Source organism: Erythrolamprus reginae, chromosome 8, assembly GCF_031021105.1.
Source record: "Erythrolamprus reginae isolate rEryReg1 chromosome 8, rEryReg1.hap1, whole genome shotgun sequence".
Taxonomy (NCBI): domain Eukaryota; kingdom Metazoa; phylum Chordata; class Lepidosauria; order Squamata; family Dipsadidae; genus Erythrolamprus; species Erythrolamprus reginae.
In genome coordinates this window covers 3378546-3398543 of record NC_091957.1, presented here as the reverse complement: position 1 = coordinate 3398543, position 19998 = coordinate 3378546, and the positions used below count along the sequence as shown (strand labels likewise).

General features: G+C 45.5%; 1 protein-coding gene across 3 annotated transcripts in view; it reads left to right on the top strand.

Moving 5' to 3' along the window:
* Positions 1–19998, top strand: part of RALGDS (ral guanine nucleotide dissociation stimulator) — a 67028-nt gene that overhangs the window by 20431 nt on the left and 26599 nt on the right. The window contains exon 1 of one of the 3 annotated variants that reach the window (XM_070758495.1): positions 5383–6010. The exons of 1 other annotated variant lie outside the window; for it this stretch is intronic. In XM_070758495.1, the coding sequence (XP_070614596.1) occupies positions 5915–6010 (96 nt within the window). In that variant the 5' untranslated portion in view covers positions 5383–5914. Of the gene's footprint in view, positions 1–5382; positions 6011–10138; positions 10499–19998 lie in introns of those variants that run through there. One more of the 3 variants, XM_070758494.1, reaches the window with a different exon arrangement.

Here is a 19998-nt window from a genome sequence, read left to right as displayed (position 1 = left end):
GGACTCCCTGGCCAATCTGCTTTTTCTCACAGTCTTCAAAAGAAGAAAGATATTATTTAGGTTAATGGAAAGAAGGACCAGGGGAGACATGATAGCAGCCTTCCAATATCTCAGGGGTTGCCCCCAAAGAAGAGGGAGTCAAGCTCTTCTCCAAAGCACCTGAGGGTAGGACAAAAAGCAATGGGTAGAAACTGAACAAGGAGAGAAGCAACTTAGAACTAAGGAGGGTTTTTTTCCACTGTGAGAACAATTAATCTGTGGAACTCCTTGCCTCCAGAAGTTGTGAATGCTTCAACCCTAGACGTTTTTAAGCAGATGTTGGATAACCATCTGTCTGAAGTAGTGTAGGGTTTCCTGCCTAAGCAGGGGGTTGGACTAGAAGACCTCCAAGGTCCCTTCCAGCTCTGCTGCTGTTGTTGTTAGATTCACAAAAATCAGTAATATGCAGCAAATGAGATTTATACACTCGATTTTGTATCACAATATCAGAAGTCAAACACTTCCCAAGCGTCTAGCAGTGTGTGATGTATTTTTGTATGATGCACGCAGATCCAAAGTATGGTGGCCTTTTGCAAATGACAGATTGTGATGTTGTCAATGTTTATTGTTTTCAAATTGGACAGTAGTTTCCTGCCTAAGTAGGGGGTTGGACTAGAAGACCTGCAAGTTCTTTTCCAACTCTTCTTCTTCTTCTTCTTCTTCTTCTTCTTCTTCTTCTTCTTCTTCTTCTTCTTCTTCTTCTTCTCCTTCTCCTTCTCCTTCTCCTTCTCCTTCTCCTTCTCCTTCTCCTTCTCATTCTTCATCATCATCTTCTTCTTCTCCTTCTCCTTCATCATCATCATCATCTTCTCCTCCTCCTCCTCCTCCTCCTTCATCTTCTTCTTCTCCTCCTCCTCCTTCTCCTTCATCATCATCTTCTTCTTCTTCTTCTTCTTCTTCTTCTCCTTCTCCTTCATCATCATCATCATCTTCTTCTTCTCCTTCATCATCATCATCATCTTCTCCTCCTCCTCCTTCATCTTCTTCTTCTCCTCCTCCTCCTCCTTCTCCTTCATCATCTTCTTCTTCTTTTTCTTCTCCTTCTCCTTCTTCTTATTATTTTCACAAACAACAGTAATACACAGCAAATGAGATTTATACGGTGGATTTCATATCACAATATCAGAAGTCGAACACTTCCCAAAGCGTCTAGGACCGTGTGATGCGCCCAGATCCAAGTACAGTGGCCTTTTGCAATGGACAGATCGTGGTTTATTGTTTTCAAGGACCATCTGAGGTCTTTTGACACAGCACCCAATGTCAGAGTCGTCATAGTTCGATTTGAAGATCCTGATATTGGCTACATTTTTCTTGTTGTTTTTCATCAATTCAGCTGTCACCTGGTATGGTGTCATCAATGATCTAGAGCAGTGTTTCCCAACCTTGGCAACTTGAAGACATTTGGACTTCAACTCCCAGAATTCCCCAGCCAGCTGGGAAACACTGGTCTGGAGGACAGAAGGGAAAGAGGGGGGGGGACATGATCGAAACATTTAAATACAGTATATTAAAGGTCCAGGAGGGAAGTGTTTTTAATAGGAAAGTGAACCCAAGAAACAAGGGGCCACAATCTGAGGTTAGTTGGGGGAAAGATCAGAAGCCACGTGAGAAAATATTATTTGACTGAAAGAGTAGTAGATGCTTGGAACAAACTTCCAGCAGACGTGGTTGTTAAATCCACAGTCACTGAATTTAAACATGCCTGGGATAAAATAAGAAATCCTTCCTAAGATAAAATACAGGAAATAGTATAAGGGCAGACTAGATGGACCATAAGGTCTTTTTCTGCTGTCAATCTTCTATGTTTCTATGCTTCTATTATTTCCCCCCTCTTGGTTATCATCTTTTTGCAATTAATTCCTAGCGAGGGGGCTTGATGGTCCTTAATGTGACTCCTTGGCCATTCCAGGTTGTTCTCGTGTCTTGGATGCTTCAATTTCCTTTAGGAATTAACGGATGTTTAGGGCGGTAACATCCTGCAAACTCTACTCCCTATTGGTTTCGAGGGGTGGGGGAGCTTCTTTGTCATGTCCCCCCCTGTTCTCTTGCTGGCTTTAACCTGGGTTAAAGGTGACTCGTAGACTCGGGGCAACTCACAACAACAATAAAACAATGTATAACAAATCAAATAATTTAAAACCCTTTATTAAAAAGCAAAAACATACACACAAACATGCCATGCATAAAGTGTATATGCCTGGGGGAGATGTCTCAATTCCCCCATGCCTGATGGCAGAGGTGGGTTTTAAGGAGTTTACGAAAGGCGAGGAGGGTAGGGGCAATTCTAATCTCCAGGGGGAACTGGTTCCAGAGGGTCGGGGCCACCACAGAGAAGGCTCTTCCCCTGGGTCCCGCCAGACGACGTCGTTTAGTCGACGGGACACAGAGAAGGCCAACTCTGTGGGACCTAACTGGTCGCTGGGATTCGTGCGGCAGAAGGCGGTCCCGGAGATATTCTGGTCCGATGCCACGAAGGGCTTTATAGGTCAAAACCAACACTTTGAATTGTGACCGGAAACTGATTGGCAACCAATGCAGATTGCATTATGTTGTGTTGTGTTACATCCTTGGGCTCTTTGGTGTTTTCTGAGCTTGGTTGTTTTCTTAGCAATAGCACTTAGACTTATATACCGCTTCACAGTGCTTTGCAGCCCTCTTTAAGCGGTTTACAGAGTCAGAATTTCGCCCCCCCCCCAACAATCTGGGTCCTCATTTGACCCACCTTGAAAGGATGGAAAGCTGAGTCAACCTTGAGCCAGTGGTGAGATTTGAACTGGTGAACTGCAGCCAGCAATTGGCAGAAGCAGCTTGCAGTGTTGCACTATAAAATTTAGCAAACGTTTCATTACCCAACTAGGTAACAGCATCAGGCAAGAAAGGAGTGAGGTTAGGCGAGTCGAGGCAGGAGAAAATGGAGGAGGAGGAGGAGAAGGAGGAGGAGAAAGAGAAGGAGGAGGAGAAGGAGGAAGAGGAGGAGGAGAAGGAGGAGGAGGAGAAGGAGGAAGAGGAGGAGAAGGAGGAAGAGGAGAAGGAGGAGGAGGAGGAAGAGGAGGAGAAGGAGGAGGAGGAGAAGGAGGAGGAGGAGGAGAAGGAGGAAGAGGAGGAGAAGGAGGAGGAGGAAGAGGAGGAGGAGGAGAAGGAGGTTGAGGAAGAGGAGGAGAAGGAGGAGGAAGAGGAGGAGGAAGAGGAGGAAGAGGAGGAGGAGGAGGAAGAGGAGGAGAAGGAGGAGGAGAAAGAGAAGGAGGAGGAGAAGGAGGAGGAGGAGGAGGAGGAAGAGGACTGTGAGGTCTTTGGTGCTCTCTCAGCCTGCTTCTTTTCTTGCAGACGTTTCATCCCCCAAACTAGGTAACATCATCAGTTCTGGAAGGGGAAAAGATTCCCTTCTCACCCTGATGATGCTACTTAGCTAGGTCGTGAAACGTCTCCCCCAAAAAACAAGCAAGTTTAGAGACCACCAAAGGACCCCTTCAACATTTCAACCCGGAGCTACAAATATTCCCCTTGATTGGTGTAAAATGTGAGGTTTTTCTGCCAACTCAGGAAGATCTGCTATGGTGGTTCTCAACCTTGGGGTCGGGACCCCTTTGGGGGTTGAATGACCATTTTTTGTTAGAAACAAAAGGGGGTCAATGTGACCTCAGGACACACAGCAACGGTCATAAATATGAAAGTTTTGATCCTGTGATCATCGGGCTGCTGCAAAGATCCTAAGTGTGAAAAAGGGGCATAAGTCACTTTGAACGGTCAGTAAATGAACCGTTGTAAGTGTGGACAACCTGCCTTCCCCCCTAGATGTTTTCTGTAGAGCTTCAAAGTGGACTCCTGATCTGCTGATCTGCTTCTAAAAGAGGGCACTGGTCAGACAGATAATCCTCGACTTCTGTTCTGACCCCAATGGAGGTCCACATTTCTTTCTCCGGGACCGCCTTCTGCTGCACGAATCCCAGTGACCGGTTAGGTCCCACAGAGTTGGCCTTCTCTGGGTCCCGTCGACAAAACAATGTCGTCTGGTGGGACCCAGGGGAAGAGCCTTCTCTGTGGTGGCCCCGACCCTCTGTAATCAACTCCCCCTGGAAATTAGGATTACCCTCCCCCTCCTTGCCTTTTGCAAACTCCTCAAAACCCACCTCTGCCATCAGGCATAGGGAAATTGATTCCCCTATGATGATGATGATGATTATTATTATTATTATTATTAATTATTAATTATTATTATTATTAATTAGATTTGTATGCCCCCCCTCTCCGCAGACTTCGCGCGGCTCACAACAATAAAACAATATGCGACAAATCTAATAATTTAAAAGTCACTAAAACCCCGTATTAAAAAGCAAAAACATATATGATTGTTTTTTATATTAAGGGTTTTAAATTGTTTTAACCATTGGATTTGTATTGTTTTGTTGTTGTGAGCCGCTCCGAGTCTCCGGAGCGGGGCGGCATACAAATCTAATTATTATTATTATTAATAATAATAATAATAATAATAACAACAACAACAACAACAACAACAACAACAACAACAGCACGTGCTGGCAAGGGGATGGGGAGCGCGCACGAGCGCGAGCGGCCGCAACATTCAAAAAAAAAAAAAAAGCCCCCCTCCTCCGCCCCCCCCCCCTTTGGCCGGTCTCGGCCCGCGACTCCAACGGCCACCGCTGTTCCGCGCGGGGGTGAGAGTTCTTTTTGTGGGTGTGGCTTGAAGCCCGTTGCTTAATAGTTGCGGTGAGAAGTCAGCGGTGTAGCATCGTCCTTCTCTGTGTCCGTTAGCAGCTATGGGGAATATTTTATCTAACCCACTTAATTGCTTTCGCTCGGCGAAAACAACTGTTCCCCAGGTTGTATCTCTTTCAATGACTATTATCATTCATAGGAATTTTATTGATCCCATTTTTTAAGCCATTTCTACTGCCCCCCTTTAAAAAAAAACCCCCAGGGAAGATTTGGTTTTACTACTATGCCTCCCACTCGAGAGAGAAATCTGTCTCTCTCTCTCTTCTCTCTTTTCTTTCTTTCTTTCTTTCTTTCTTTCTTTCTTTCTTTCTTTCTCTTTCTTTCCTTCCTTCCTTCCTTCCTTTCTTTCTTTCTTTCTTTCTTAGTTTCTTCCTATTTCTCTCCCTCTCTCCATCTATTTCTCTCCCTTCCTCTCTCTCTCTCTCTTTTCCTCTCCCCCTCTCCCCCCCCCCTTCTCTCGGTTTGGCAGAGGGGGGATGGCCACGTCACGGGAGCTTCCCGCAGAAATCGCAAAGCCAGGGCGATGGGAATCCAGGTTTCCCCACCCCCGGGCCGGTGTGAGCGCCCGTGTCGGTGACGGGCGGAGGGCGTTCCCCATTCCAGCAAGGAGGGGTGAGGCGGGGGATGAGCTGGAGAGAGGAGGGGGGGCAAAGGAGGAGAAGGAGAGAACGTGGCTGCGTCAGTCTCCCCCTCCTCCTCCCCCCTCCTCCTGGTCCCCTTCTTGTGCGTTCTATGCCATGGGTGGCCGCAGACTCCCAGCCTCGGAGTAAGGAAAGGAGGGACCTGTTGGGTCTCGGTGGAAGCGATGCAGGGACTCAGCCCGAGCAGCCTCCGGCCCTTGCAAGAAAAGGCGCTGCGGAGGGCGGCAGGGACTCGGAGGGAAGCCCAGCCGAGGGGAAGCAGGTGGAGACCCCAAGGAGGCGCCTTGGGCAACGGGATCCCCGATGGTTCACTGCCCGGCCACGGCCGCTGACGGAAACGGCTCGCGGATGCCGCCTTTGCCATCGCCCCGGGGAGCGTTGCCGGCGCTGGCCATGGTAGCGGACGCCAACCTGTTTCAGTGGCGCTAAGGCCAGAGGAGTGGGTAGAGGGAGGCGGGGGGTCGCAGGCGGCTTGCCTAGCAGCCCCCCCCCGCCCGAGGATGGAGGCCGAGCCTTCATCCAGCATGCAGAAGGCGTTGGCGCAACCTTTCCAGATGTGCATGCTGGATATCCCTTTGAGCTTGCAAGACGACGAGGTGAGTAGCCAGCCAGCCAGCCAGCGGGAGGCGGGAGGGAGGATTTGTACAAGGTGTGTTTGTGCGTGGCAGGGAGAAGGTTTGGGGGCGGGAAAAAGAGGCAGCGGGCAAATCTTTCACACCGCAGAAGTTTCTGCAGCAGTTGCCTTTGTTCGCAAAAGGGGCGCTGCAACCGACCAGCGTTTATTTCAACTCGGTGGGCTGTCATTGAATTTAAGGAAATTGACCAAAAGCACTTTGGAATTGCAGGGGGGGGAGATAATGAGGATGGTGGGGGCAATAGGCTGGCTCTGTTACAAAGGGCTATTGCTAACATGTTGTAAGCCGCCCTGAGTCTAAGGAGAAGGGCGGCATAAAAATCGAACAAACAAACAAATTAAATAAAGAAAGAAAGAAGAAAAAAGAGAAAGAAAGAAAGAGAAAGAAAGAAAGAAAGAAATCTGAATTCTACAAAATAGGGGGAAATTGGCTCAAGCAGAAAAAAATACATTAAAAAATCTAAAGGCAAAGCAAAACTAGACACTCTTTCCTTGTGTACCTAAAGACCCTTGTATGTGCAATCACACTTATTATTATTATTATTATTATTATTATTATTATGAAGAAGAAGAAGAAGAAGAAGAAGAAGAGGAAGAAGAAGAAGAAGAGGAAGAAGAAGAAGAAGAGGAAGAAGAGGAAGAAAAAGAAGAGGAAGAAGAAGAAGAGGAAGAAGAAGAAGAAGAGGAAGAGGAGGAAGAAGAGGAAGAAGAAGAAGAAAAAGAAGAGGAAGAAGAAGAGGAAGAAGAAGAAGAAGAAGAGGAGGAGGAAGAAGAAGAAGAAGAAGAGGAAGAAGAAGAGGAAGAAGAAGAAGAAAAGGAAGAGGAAGAAGAAGAGGAAGAAGAAGAAAAAGAAGAGGAAGAAGAAGAAGAGGAAGAAGAAGAGGAAGAAGAGGAAGAGGAAGAAGAGGAGGAAGAGGAGGAGGAAGAAGAAGAAGAAGAAGAAGAAGAAGAAGAAGAAGAAGAAGAAGAAGAAGAAGAAGAAGATTTGTATGCTGCCCCTCTCTGAAGACTCGGGGCGGCTCACAACAGCAAAACAGTACAAATCCAATAGTTAAACAATTTAAAACACAATATAAAAAACAATCATACATCTCAGACAAACCATACATAAAACGGAACTGCCCAGGGGACTCAATTCCCCCATGCCTGATGGCAGAGGTGGGATTTAAGGAGTTTACAAAAGGCAAGGAGGGTGGGGACAATCCTAATCTCTGGGGGAGTTTGATTTTTAAGAATTTTTAATATACACACAACATTCCAAATCTAGGATTGTGAGCCTATTTGCATAGGATATTCCATTGCAAGTGGAGGAGTAGAGGGCTCTTCTAGTAAAGTATCTCTGGACATTTTCTAGAGGGTTCATGTCCAAAATGCGATGTGGGTTCCAGACAGATGCGCTGCATTCAAGGATTGGTCTGGTGAAAGTTTGGTATGCTCTGGTTAGTAGTGTGAGATTACCAGAGCAGAAGCTAAGGGTGCCCTGCCTCGCCCCAGAGGCTCCAAAATTGCCAGGGAGCCCCAAGACGAGAGGATCAGTATTGGGTGAGGCACAAGAGACCTTTCTATTCGTAGGCGCAGCGCCTGGGAAAGACCAGGGTTTGGCCTCGTGTTGATTTATTTTATCTATAAATTTTACAAGGCTGCCAGTCGTACCTGGGATTTAACTCTGCCAAAGCTGCCTCGGTGGCTACTCCCAGTCTGGTTCCAGGAATTTAATTCTGCTTATTAATAAATTGCCTTCCAGGTGCCAACAAACAGCGATTAAAGTTCTCTGGAGAAGAGGGAGGGAATCCAGATTGTGACACCTGAAATGGGATGTTTTCGCCACTCATGGCTGGAAAAAAAATCCCTCGACTGGGAATTTCCCCAAATTTTCATATTCATATTTCAAATATTCAGAAAATATTATTTGACTCAAAGAGTCATAGATGCTTGGAACTAACTTCCAGCAGATGTGGTTGGTCAATCCACAGGAAGTGAATTTAAAAATCCATCGACTGGGAATTTTCCCAAATTTTCGTTGCTCCCTTAGCCACAGAATTCGGGATTCCCGGGGCCTGCCTTGGTTCACCCAGGGCCTTTTCAAACCTGCCCCCCCCCCATTAAATATGCTAAAGGGTTTGGAGCCTCTTTCCCAGAGCAGTAGATGCTTGGAACAAACTTCCAGCAGATGCGGTTGGTCAATCCACAGGAACTGAATTTAAAAATCCCTCGACTGGGAATTTTCCCAAATTTTCGTTCCTCCCTTGGCCACTGAATTCAGGATTCCCAGGGCCTGCCAAGGTTTGGAGCCTCTTTCCCAGAGTAGTAGATGCTTGGAACAAACTTCCAGGAGATGTGGTAGGTCAATCCACAGGAACTGAATTTAAAAATCCCTCGACTGGGAATTTTCCCAAATTTTCGTTGCTGCCTTGGCCACTGAATTCGGGATTCCCGGGGCCTGCCTTGGTTCACACAGGGCCTTTTCAAACCTGCCCCCCCCATTAAATATGTTAAAGGGTTTGGAGCCTCTTTCAGAGAGTAGTAGATGCTTGGAACAAACTTCCAGCAGATGTGGTTGGTCAATCCACAGGAACTGAATTTAAAAATCCCTCGACTGGGAATTTTCCCAAATTTTCGTTGCCCCCTTGGCCACTAAATACGGGATTCCCTGGGCCTGCCATGGTTCACCCTGGCTCTTTTCAAACCTGCCCCCCCATTAAATATGTTAAAGGGTTTGGAGCCTCTTTCCCAGAGTAGTAGATGCTTGGAACAAACTTCCAGCTGATGTGGTGGGTAAACCCACAGGAACTGAATTTGAAAATCCCTCGACTGGGAATTTTCCCAAATTTTCATTGCTCCCTTGGCCACTGAATTCGGGATTCCCTGGGCCTGCCAAGGTTCACCCAGGCTCTTTTCAAACCTGCCCCCCCATTAAATATGTTAAAGGGTTTGGAGCCTCTTTCCCAGAGCAGTAGATGCTTGGAACAAACTCCCAGCAGATGTGGTTGGTCAATCCACAGGAACTGAATTTAAAAATCCCTCGACTGGGAATTTTTCCAAATTTTCGTTGCCCCCTTGGCCACTGAATACAGGATTCCCGGGGCCTGCCAAGGTTTGGAGCCTCTTTCCCAGAGTAGTAGATGCTTGGAACAAACTTCCAGGAGATGTGGTAGGTCAATCCACAGGAACTGAATTTAAAAATCCCTCGACTGGGAATTTCCCCAAATTTTCCTTGCTCCCTTGGCCACTGAATACGGGGATTCCCGGGGCCTGCCAAGGTTCACCCTGGCCCTTTTCAAACCTGCCCCCCCATTAAATATGTTAAAGGGTTTGGAGCCTCTTTCAGAGAGTAGTAGATGCTTGGAACAAACTTCCAGCAGATGTGGTTGGTCAATCCACAGGAACTGAATTTAAAAATCCCTCGACTGGGAATTTTCCCAAATTTTCGTTGCCCCCTTGGCCACTAAATACGGGATTCCCGGGGCCTGCCATGGTTCACCCTGGCTCTTTTCAAACCTGCCCCCCCCATTAAATATGTTAAAGGGTTTGGAGCCTCTTTCCCAGAGTAGTAGATGCTTGGAACAAACTTCCAGCCGATGTGGTGGGTAAACCCACAGGAACTGAATTTGAAAATCCCTCGACTGGGAATTTTCCCAAATTTTCGTTGCTCCCTTGGCCACTGAATTCAGGATTCCCGGGGCTTGCCAAGGTTCACCCAGGCCCTTTTCAAAGGGTTTGGAGCCTCTTTCCCAGAGTAGTAGATGCTTGGAACAAACTTCCAGCAGATGTGATTGGTAAATCCACAGGAACTGAATCAAATGAGAGAAGGGCGGCATACAAATCTAATAAATAATAATAAAAATAAAATATTATTATATCTTTGTAAATCACCCAAACAAGCAAATAAAATAAAATAAATAAATAAAATAAACCAACCAATTAAAAAAAACCCCGTCGCCTCTCAGCCTGCAGAGGGCGCCTCGTGGTCTCTTTTCCCTCCCGACGCGCAAAGCTCGCCTCTCTGTCCAACCCACCCCGCACCGCCCCACCCAGGCGTTTGAATGACATCAGGGCTTGCTGGAAGGGGGCGGGACCTCTTCCCGGGGGTGGGAGGCGCTCCCGACGAGCTAGCCGCCCCTCCGGGTGTCTGAAGAAGAAGCGCGCATGGGGGGACCCCCTCCTCCTGTTCCCACCGCCGCCACCGGGTCTCCAAAAAGCGCATGGCCGAGCTCGCCACCCGCGCAGCTCAATGGTGGTCTTCATGTGGTCGGAGTTGCCGCCGGACGAGCGCTCGCCCAGGGCTCTCCGGGGCGGCGGGGGCAGCGGCAGCCCCGAGCGCCTTTTCGAAGGCTGCCGCCGGCTCCGCAACGTCTGGGACGCGGTCCGGTTGGAGGTGGCCGCAGAGGAAGCCAGCCCGGTGGTTTTGCACAGTTTCACTCAGCTGGATCCGGATCTGACCCCTTTGGAGGTAAAAGGAACCCGGGCAAAAAACAGGCTTGGCTTGGGTGGGTGGGTGGGTGGGTTCGCATGACCTGCCAAAAAATCCACCGGACCCAAAAATAAAACCCCGGAGAGGAGCGCAAAGTCAGCCCAGGCGCTGGGAATCGGCGCGCCTTTACGCGCTGCGCTCTAGGGCGCAGGCGATGCTGACCTCTCCTGTTTATATGGATGCTGGTTGGCGTGAATCCAGCCTCGGTGGGTTGGTTGGCTGCCTTTTCGGGCTGTCTCTTTCCTTCCCAGGTTTTGGGCTTGCTTGTTTTGCTGCTGATGGAGAGGTCCTTGGAATAATGGAGCTCTCCAGCTTGGCTGGGGGTGGGTGGCGATGGTGGTGGTGGGAAAGGGTTCCTATTGCCTGGAACAAAGAAAAAAGCTTCCTTGGATAAATTGGGATTGAGTGGCACACCGTTTCTGTAAACAACCCTGCGTGGTGCTTAGCTTTCTTTGGCTTGAGGGGGTTTGGGGTTGGTTTTTGTTTTTGTTTTGGGTGCAAACCATGGTTAGAAGCATCCCAGACTTTGACCCTACTGTGACTTATTCCTTAACATCGCAGTTAAGTCACTGGTAAATCCTGGGTTCACCGGAGATAGAAAGAGTGATATTTTAAAATATGGGACTAATTGTACAAAAATAGGATAAGATAAACTAAATACATTTGCATAGGGGTGATATATGGGAAATATATAGTGATAGGAAGATCTAATAGAGATTGAAGAGTGGGTAGATACAAAAGATTAAAACTATGGATGAGCTAATTTCTAAAGATGAACTATATCAATGATAGCATAAACTATTTGAAATTAAGAATTGCTATTAAGATGATAAAAACGCAATACTGTACGCCAAAAATGCAGGATCCTATATGGATAACTGCATAAAATATAGTAAGATATTAGCAGGAATAAGATAGTGAAGAGAGAATTAGGATAGCTCTCTTGTTTTTAACTGTTTTTTTTCCTTTTGAAATGATTATATATATATATATATATATATATTTGTAACGATATTGTTTACTTTTGTTTACTTCTTTTTTAAAGAATAAACTTTTTTAAAAAGAAAGAAGCAGTGACAGATGAAGCCATGGGGGAAGGTCAGGGTTAACGTCGCGTGCCCTCAGGTAAACTGGGTTTAAATGGCCTCCGTTGGGTGTTTAATCCGAACCGCGAACTGCCCCCCTCTTTAATAAATCCTCGCTGCAGATTAAATCACGCCGTGCCAGGCTTGTCGGAGGCACACACTCAGTAAATAGGCTTAGCCCGACTGGTTTACACAGGAGGACCCCCAAAAGCGAAGCCACGAAACACAGCTGCCTTTTAACCAAATTCTAGCCTAAATTACAAGGCCTGCTGAATTTGGAGAATTGATTTTTTTTTTTGAAGTTGAGCTGCCAGTTTGGTGAAGCTTGAAGGGTCTTTAAGGATGGGGGTGTTCTAAAGCAAAAAAAATATATGTGTTTGATGGATATTTGCATTGAGAGCTTATTTATTTATTTGAGTTGGAAGGGGCTTTGTAGGTCATCTAGTCCAACCCCCTGTTCAAGCAGGAGTCCCTACCAGAAGAAGAAAGGAAGAAGAAGAAAGGAAGGAGGAAGGGGAGAAGAAGGAGCAGGAGGAGGAGGAAGGAGAAAAAGGAGGAGGAGGAGGAGGAGGAGGAGAAGAAGAAGAAGGGAAGGAGAAGAAGAAAAGAAGGACAAGGAGGAAGAGGAAAAAAGGAGGAAGGGGAGAAGAAGGAGCAGGAGAAGGAGGAAGGAAAAAAAGGAGGAGGAGGAGGAGGAGGAGGAGAAGAAGAAGGAGAAGAAGAAGAAGAAGAAAGGAAGGAGAAGAAGAAAAGAAGGACAAGGAGGAGGAGGATGAGGAAAAAAGAATGAGGAAGGGGAGAAGAAGGAGCAGGAGGAAGAGGAAGGAGAAAAAGGAGGAGGAGGAGGAGGAAGAAAAGAAGAAGAAGGAGGAAGAGGAGGAGAAGAAGAAGAGGGAGAAGGAGAAGAAGCAAAGTCAATAAGGAAGCCAGATCCACTTAACAACTATAGTGAGAAAAGTGATAACATGGGGCAAAACTCCCTTTAAAAAATGTCTCATTTGGGGCTCAATTGGAGTGGCAAATTGGAGGATACCTGTACTTTGAAAGCTATGATTTCCCCTGGGTTGGGAGGAGCGTGGTGGTGCAGATGGCAAGTACAATCTCTCTCCTTGAAAGTCTCAAGTTTTTATTCTTTTGGTATTTATATTGTTGTAGGCCACCCTGAGTCCTTCGGGATTGGGTGGCAAAGAAGTTGAATTAAGTAAGTAAGTAAGTAAGTAAGTAAGTAAGTAAGTAAGTAAGTAAGTAAATAAATAAGTAAATAAATAAGTAAATAAATAAGTAAATAAATAAGTAAATGAATCTCTGCGGGCAAGCTGTTACCACTGGTTGAATGCTCTCACCATCCAAAAGTTCCTGTTTATTTCCAGGTTGAGCCTTTGGCCTATTCTATTCTAAAAGGACTCTGAAGCGGGATATAAGTCTAAGTGCTATTGCTGTTGCTAGGGGGGTGGGACTATAGAAATGTTATAAAAATAATGATATTAGAAGAGACACCGTTTTAAAAATATATGGATTATTAATTGATTGGTTGATTGGATTTATATGCCGCTCATTCCAAAACAGCTGACAGCAGTTAGTTTAGTTTATTAGATTTGTATGCCGCCCCTCTCCGAAGACTCGGGGCGGCTAACAATAAAAAATTAGATCCATTTATAAGACATTAATAACATAATGAAACCCCTAACTATGCAGTCACACACATTCAACCCAATCTATCATGCAGTAAGGCCAAAAATATAATAAAAAGGAGGGAAGATGGTAATTATCCCCAGTCCTGGCGACAAAAGTGGGTCTTGAGCATTTTATGGGTGGGGGCTATTCGAATCTCTGGAGGGAGTTGATTCCAGAGGGCCGGGGCTGCCACAGAGAAGGCTCTTCCTCTGGGTCCCACCAGCCGACATTATAAATACAACAATATTTTTTTTTAAAAACCCATTACAATCACTCTGGTTCTAATTCTAATATGCTACCAGTCTGATAAATACAAGATGGATTAGGATAAGAATCACCCAGGGAAAGGCAAAGTAGGGGGGGGGGGAAGAGAAGGAGTGAAAAAAGTGGGATGAGAAGGAGAAAGGAGGTAGAAGGAGGAGATGGAGGGAGGGGAGTGTAAAGAAAGGAGGAAAAACAGACGGATAAATAGCAGTATAAAAGAATCACAGCATAGTTCACTACCTTCCTTATTTGCTTGAGTGTGTAATCTGTGTTGAACTCTGGTTCACCCTGCTTGATTATTTTATTTTGTTTTTTTTAAAATTTATGCATGCATTGAACCAGGAGGTGGAACTTGCTCAATGACCTCCCACGCAAAACATTCTCCGATCTGGAATGAATGAAATTCATGCAAGGATTATTGCATTCCTTAAGATTCTAGTCCCTATGAATGAAAACAAAGCAAACCCTGATTTTTAACCGGAAGTCGAGCTTTGTGCGGCTTAGAATCTGGGGAGCTTTTCATTCTAAAACATCCAATTTCCCCCCCCCCTCCAAATAAAAGTCAGGAAAGTTTAAGAGTTCCTTAGGGATGAGTCTGTTTGTGTTTTTATCGAGGTAACACAGAAGCCTGTAACTTGCTGGGCTCCGTGGATATATTAAGGCACATTAATTAGTACTCTGGAATTTCAAGGCAGCTGTCTGGTTATACACAACCGAAAGAATAATTCTTGCCATTTGCACAAAGATTGTGTGTTCTCTTCACTTGTAAAGGGGGCTATGAAGTTTATGAGTCATTTAATTCGCTCGATGGCAGAGATGAATGCTGCATATTTTTCTATGCAGCTAAAATATTTTTACTCGCTGGAGGAACAGTTGGCGTTAGAGCCCATCGTAGAATCTAAAATCAAGATTCCTTCGTGCTTGGGAGTCCTTGGGGAGTTTATGGACTCAAAACACGTAGTTTTATTGGCAAAATTGTTTTTTTTTTAAATCACTTCTGATTTTTTTTCCTGCCTTGATTTTTTCCCTTCCAAATACAATGTTACAAACCTCCGTGACCAGGTTCTTAAGTAGAAAAGTTTGTAAGAAGGAGCAATTTTTATTTATTATTTTATTTATTTATTAGATTTGTATGCCGCCCCTCTCCGCAGACTCGGGGCGGCTAACAACAACAATAAAACAACATCAAACAAATCTAATATTAAATATTAATATCTAATATTTCCCATAGGAATCAATGTAAAAGCAAATAATGCGTGTGATTGGGGAAACCACAGGGAGGGTAGAGGCCCTGTTTCCTCCCAAGAGATTCCTAGAGAGGCCCCACGGAGGCTTCTCCCCGCCATTTCCAGCCCTGTTTCCTCCCAGGAGATTCCTAGAGAGGCCCCACGGAGGTTTCTCCCAGCCATTTCCAGCCCTGTTTCCTCCCAAGAGATTCCTAGAGAGGCCCCACGGAGGCTTCTCCCCGCCATTTCCAGCCCTGTTTCCTCCCAGGAGATTCCTAGAGAGGCCCCACGGAGGCTTCTCCCCACCTTTTCCGGCCCTCTTTCCTCCCAGGAGATTCCTAGAGAGGCTCCACAGAGGCTTCTCCCCTCCTTTTCTGGTTATCGTTTCGGAGGGTCGAGTTTATAAGTGGAAAATGGTTCTTAAGAAGAGGCAAAAAAAAAATCTTGAACACCCGGTTCTTATCTAGAACGGTTCTTAAGTAGAGGTGTTCTTAAGTAGATGTACCACTGTTTTAATATTGTGTTGAATTGAAAGGAGGGATTAATACATGGGCTGGCAGCATAGTAGGGATTAAGACCTTGGCTTTGTAGCCTTGACCCTTTTGTGTTAAAACAATAGGGGAAAGGTCGCCTGTTCATAAAAATCATGAATTTTCTAGCATCATCATGGAAACCCCTTCTTTCTGGAAAGACTCACCCCAAAGCAAAAAGACCACGGAATGGAAACTAACCAAGGCAGGAAATCAACTTTCTAAATCGGTTTGTTAAAAAACATTGGTAGAGGTGACTGCAGACTCAAGATTAAGTTTAACAGGGGGCGATTGTTGAAATGATAGAACCTTCCTAGTCAGGGCAGTCTACCTTTTAATTATCAAAAAGCTGAAGATAAGCTGTTGGGAACTGGATGGTAAACCAAGCTGCCTGCTCTCAAAGCCAGCATGGTTTTTATTCGCTGGTCCATTTTTCTTTGGACTGACCAAGAGCGTTTTGGTAGCGCACCTAGATAATGAGAAAGGTTCCCACGAATCTAGAGCTCTTTGCTCCTCTGTTTCTCGTCCGAGGAGGGCGAGCGTTGTCCAAAGACATTTTCTGTGGTCATGCCGTCCCCTTTCCCCCAAAGTGGTACCTATTTATCTACTCGCATTGTCTACTGAGAGGGGCGGCATACAAATCTAATAAATAATAATAATAATAATAATAATAATAATAATAATAATAATAAAATGCAAAACCCAGGCAGAGTTTTCGATTCTGTCTTCCTTTCTCTCTACCAAGCAGCAGGGAGAAAGAAAGAACTCTCGAATCCTTACCTGGGTCCCAGAAGGAGGCCCTTTTGACTAAATCTCTGGTTATTTCTCTCCTTCCCCATTGATCTGAGTTAGCCTTGCCTTCGTTTGTTTCCCTAATGATTAATTGACCCTTTTCGGATTTCCGGTTTGGCCTGGAAAGAACTTGAACCTGCCCATTCTTCTCCCAACCCGGGTGATCCCTTCGGCATTTATGGCTCTCCCTGAAATCTCTAATCCTCCCCCCTCTTGGATTTGGCCTCTGATGTGGAGAGGAGGGATGGGTGTGTGTGTGTGTGTGTGTTTTCCTGCTTCTTGTGGGTGGGCTGGGTCCCTCTCCCCTTTCTAGGGGGGTGTTGAATAAAGCCAAACCCACCATCATCTGCTTCCCATTAAATCCTCTTTCTCCAACCTCAGAGTTGGCCAGAAAAGGAGAGCCTTAGTTGCAGACATTTCAGTGTGAGTGTGTGTATTGTGTTGTGTTGTTTGGGTGTATTAATGCTTGGTTTCAGAGAGGAGAAAAAGATATTTTCTTTGCCTTGGTATTTTTACAGCTGTTGCTAAAAGGGTTATTTCATGCCTTTCCTTCCTTCCTTCCTTCCTTCCTTCCTTCCTTCCTCCCTCCCTCCCTCCCTCCCTCCCTCCCTCCCTCCCTCCCTCCCTCGCCAAACACCAAATTTAAGCATCTCCTCTTTAAGCTTTTGGTAGCTTTTTTTTTTTTTGAGCTGGGGGGAAAGCTAGAATTATCTAGAGTTTGAACAAGTAAAAAGGCCTCCTATTTGTTTTAATTTTGCTTATCTGCCGAAATTAATTCTGCCTTGTTGGGGTTTTGACCAGAACATCACGTTAAAAAATTCTCACTTTCCATTATGTGTCAACATCATCAATACTAAAGAGAGTGGTGGTATTTCCCCTTTATTTTCCCGGTCACTTCCCCGATTGAATAACTCGGGTTTGCTGAAAAATTCACTGTGGTGCAATTCTAAAAAGTTGGTCATTTCTTTGTGGTCACCTTGCATTTTTGCACTAATCCACTGTCTTCCAAATACTGTGTCCAGTTCTGGAGACCTCACCTACAAAAAGATATGGATCAAATTGAATGGGTCCAAAGACGGGCTTCAAAAATGGTGGAAGCTCTTAAGCACAAAACTTATTAGGAAAGACTTCGTGAACCCCATCTATCTAGTCTGGAGGACAGAAGGGAAAAGGGGGACACGATCAAAACATTTAAATATGTTAAAGGGTTAAATAAGGTCCAAGAGGGAAGTGTTTTTAATAGGAAAGTGAACCCAAGAGCAAGGGGGCACAATCTGAGGTTAGTTGGGGGAAAGATCAGAAGCAACGTGAGAAAATATTATTTGACCGAAAGAGTAGTAGAGGCTTGGAACAAACTTCCAGCAGACGTGGTTGGAAAATCCACAGTCACCGAATTTAAACATGCCTGGGATAAACATAGATCCATCCTAGGATAAAATACAGGAAATAGTATCAGGGCAGACTAGATGGACCAGGAGGTATTTTTCTGCCGTCAATCTTCTATGTTTTTATGAAAATCAGCACCAGAGTTTATGAGAATAGAATAGAATTATCACTACCCCTAAATCCTTCTCTTCTGAAGTTTTTGCTTGTCCAATGAATAATTCTATTCTCATAAACTCTGGTGCTGATTTTCCTGGGTTTTTTTCTGATCTGAAAGTTGGAAATGGACATTTAAATCCCACCCGAGTTGACCCAATTAGACACCCCCACCCACCCACCCCAAAAAACCTCCCTCTCCTATTTTTCTGGCTCTTTTCAGCAAGGGAAGCTTTGCACGAGTCTGCGTGCCGGCTCCCAAGAGTACACCAGACAAGGGATGCTTCAGTCCGGCATCACAAAAGGAGTGTTGTCTTGGGGGGGGGGGTGTTGTGTGTATCTTTGTATGTGTGTCCTTGCGAGCTCAGCTCCGAGGAGAGCCGGAGGAAGGAAAGAGAGGGACATGGACGTATTCAGTAGCCGTTCTCCTGGGCCAATCCATTTTGGCTCCGAGGCCTGGGCAGGGAATTGGTTTGGATTCGAACTGGCTTGCTTGGGGGGAGCTATTGGAGAGCAAAGGGGGGGGGGAAGGGGGGGCTTGTTATTTTTCCGAGTGGTACATCTTGGAAAAGCCCCCTTCCGTTTTCCTGTTTCCTTGTTCGCCTGGCAGGGTTTTGTATTTCCGTTCCTGTTTTTTTTAATTTTGCTTTTGGCTTGGGTTGTGGTGTTTTTTTTGGTACGGTTCAGCAACCACAGCCTCTGGGAACGGAGGGAGGAAGAAAAATGAACTGGAGGGAAGGAAGGAAGGAAGGAAAATAAAAGGGAGGGAAGGAAGGAAAATGACAGATGGGAGGAAGAAAAAGATGGGGAGGGAGGAAGGGAGAGAGGAAGGAAGGAAGGAGAGATAAGGATAGATGGAAGGGAGGGAGGGGGGAAGGAAGGAAGGGAAGAGAAAGATGGATGGGAGGGAGGAAGGAAGGAAATAAAGAGATAAAGAGAGATGGGAGGGAGGGGGGAAGGAAGGAAGGAAGGAAGAAAAAAGGATGGATGGGAGAGAGGAAGGAAATAAAGGACAGTCAGAATGGTTGACCAATGGAACTGCCTGCCTCCAGAAGTTGTGAATGCCCCAATACTGGAAGTTTTTAAGCAGATATTAGATAACCATCTGTCTGAAGTAGTGTAGGGTTTCCTGCCTAAGCAGGGGGTTGGACTAGAAGACCTCCAAGGTCCCTTCCAACTCTGTTATTATTATGTCTCTTTACCCAGTTCCTGCAACCGTTCTTCATATGTTTTAGCCTCCAGTCTCTTAATCAAGTTGGTTGTTCTTCTCTTTCTTTTGCATTGTGCCAACTAAGACTGGATGCGATATTCTACGCTCGGTCTCCTTGGTTTGGGCTAGAAGACCCTCCAAGGTCCCTTTTCCAGTCCTGGGCTTCTACGATTCTTTCTTTCTGAGTAACACCTGTGTTGAAGGAGCCATCGGCTGGTTACTGGGTGTAACCAGCTATTTGTTCCCATAACTACAAGGATGGTGTTTCCTTCTTAAATTACAAGGCTTCTGTCTCCAGGTAAACCTTTACTGCTCTTGCCTGGAGGTATTGTAAGAGGAGACTGTTAAGGAGTGTGTAGAGTGATCTCTGAGTTGTCAAAGATCCACATACACAAAGGAAACGTGGAGTTGTAGCACATATCCAGCTGATAGCCCAGAGATACAAGTAACAGTTCAGTAATACAATCCAGATACACTATCTAAAATATTATTTGCTTTGGCAAATATCTTAAGTCAAGAACAATCCTAATCATATAGTTAAATCAGTCAATACATATACAATACTATAAGATTAGATTAGATTAGATTAGATTAGATTTATTGGATTTATATGCCGCCCCTCTCCGCAGACTCGGGGCGGCTCACAACAATGGCAAAAAAACAATACATAGTGAGAAATCTAATATTTACCAATCTAATTACAGTTTTAAGTTAAAAAAATTCATAAAAGCAATCCCAATATATATAAAAAATAAGCACACAATCAATCAAACACCAAAACAACATGGGCAAGGGGGAGATGTTTCAATTCCCCCATGCCTGACGGCAGAGATGGGTTTTAAGGAGTTTACGAAAGGCAAGGAGGGTGGGGGCAATCCTAATCTCCAGGGGGAGCTGGTTCCAGAGGGTCGGAGCCACCACAGAGAAGGCTCTTCCCCTGGGTCCCGCCAGATGACATTGTTTAGTCGACGGGACCCGAAGAAGGCCCACTCTGTGGGACCTAACCGGTCGCTGGGATTCGTGCGGCATAAGTCTTACTTGTTCAGCTTACAAACACATGAGCCAGCATTTAACTAGCTGTAGTTCAGCAGTTCAAATCCCACCACGGGCTCAAGGTTGACTCTGCCTTCCGCCCTTCCGAGGTGGGTCAAATGAGGAC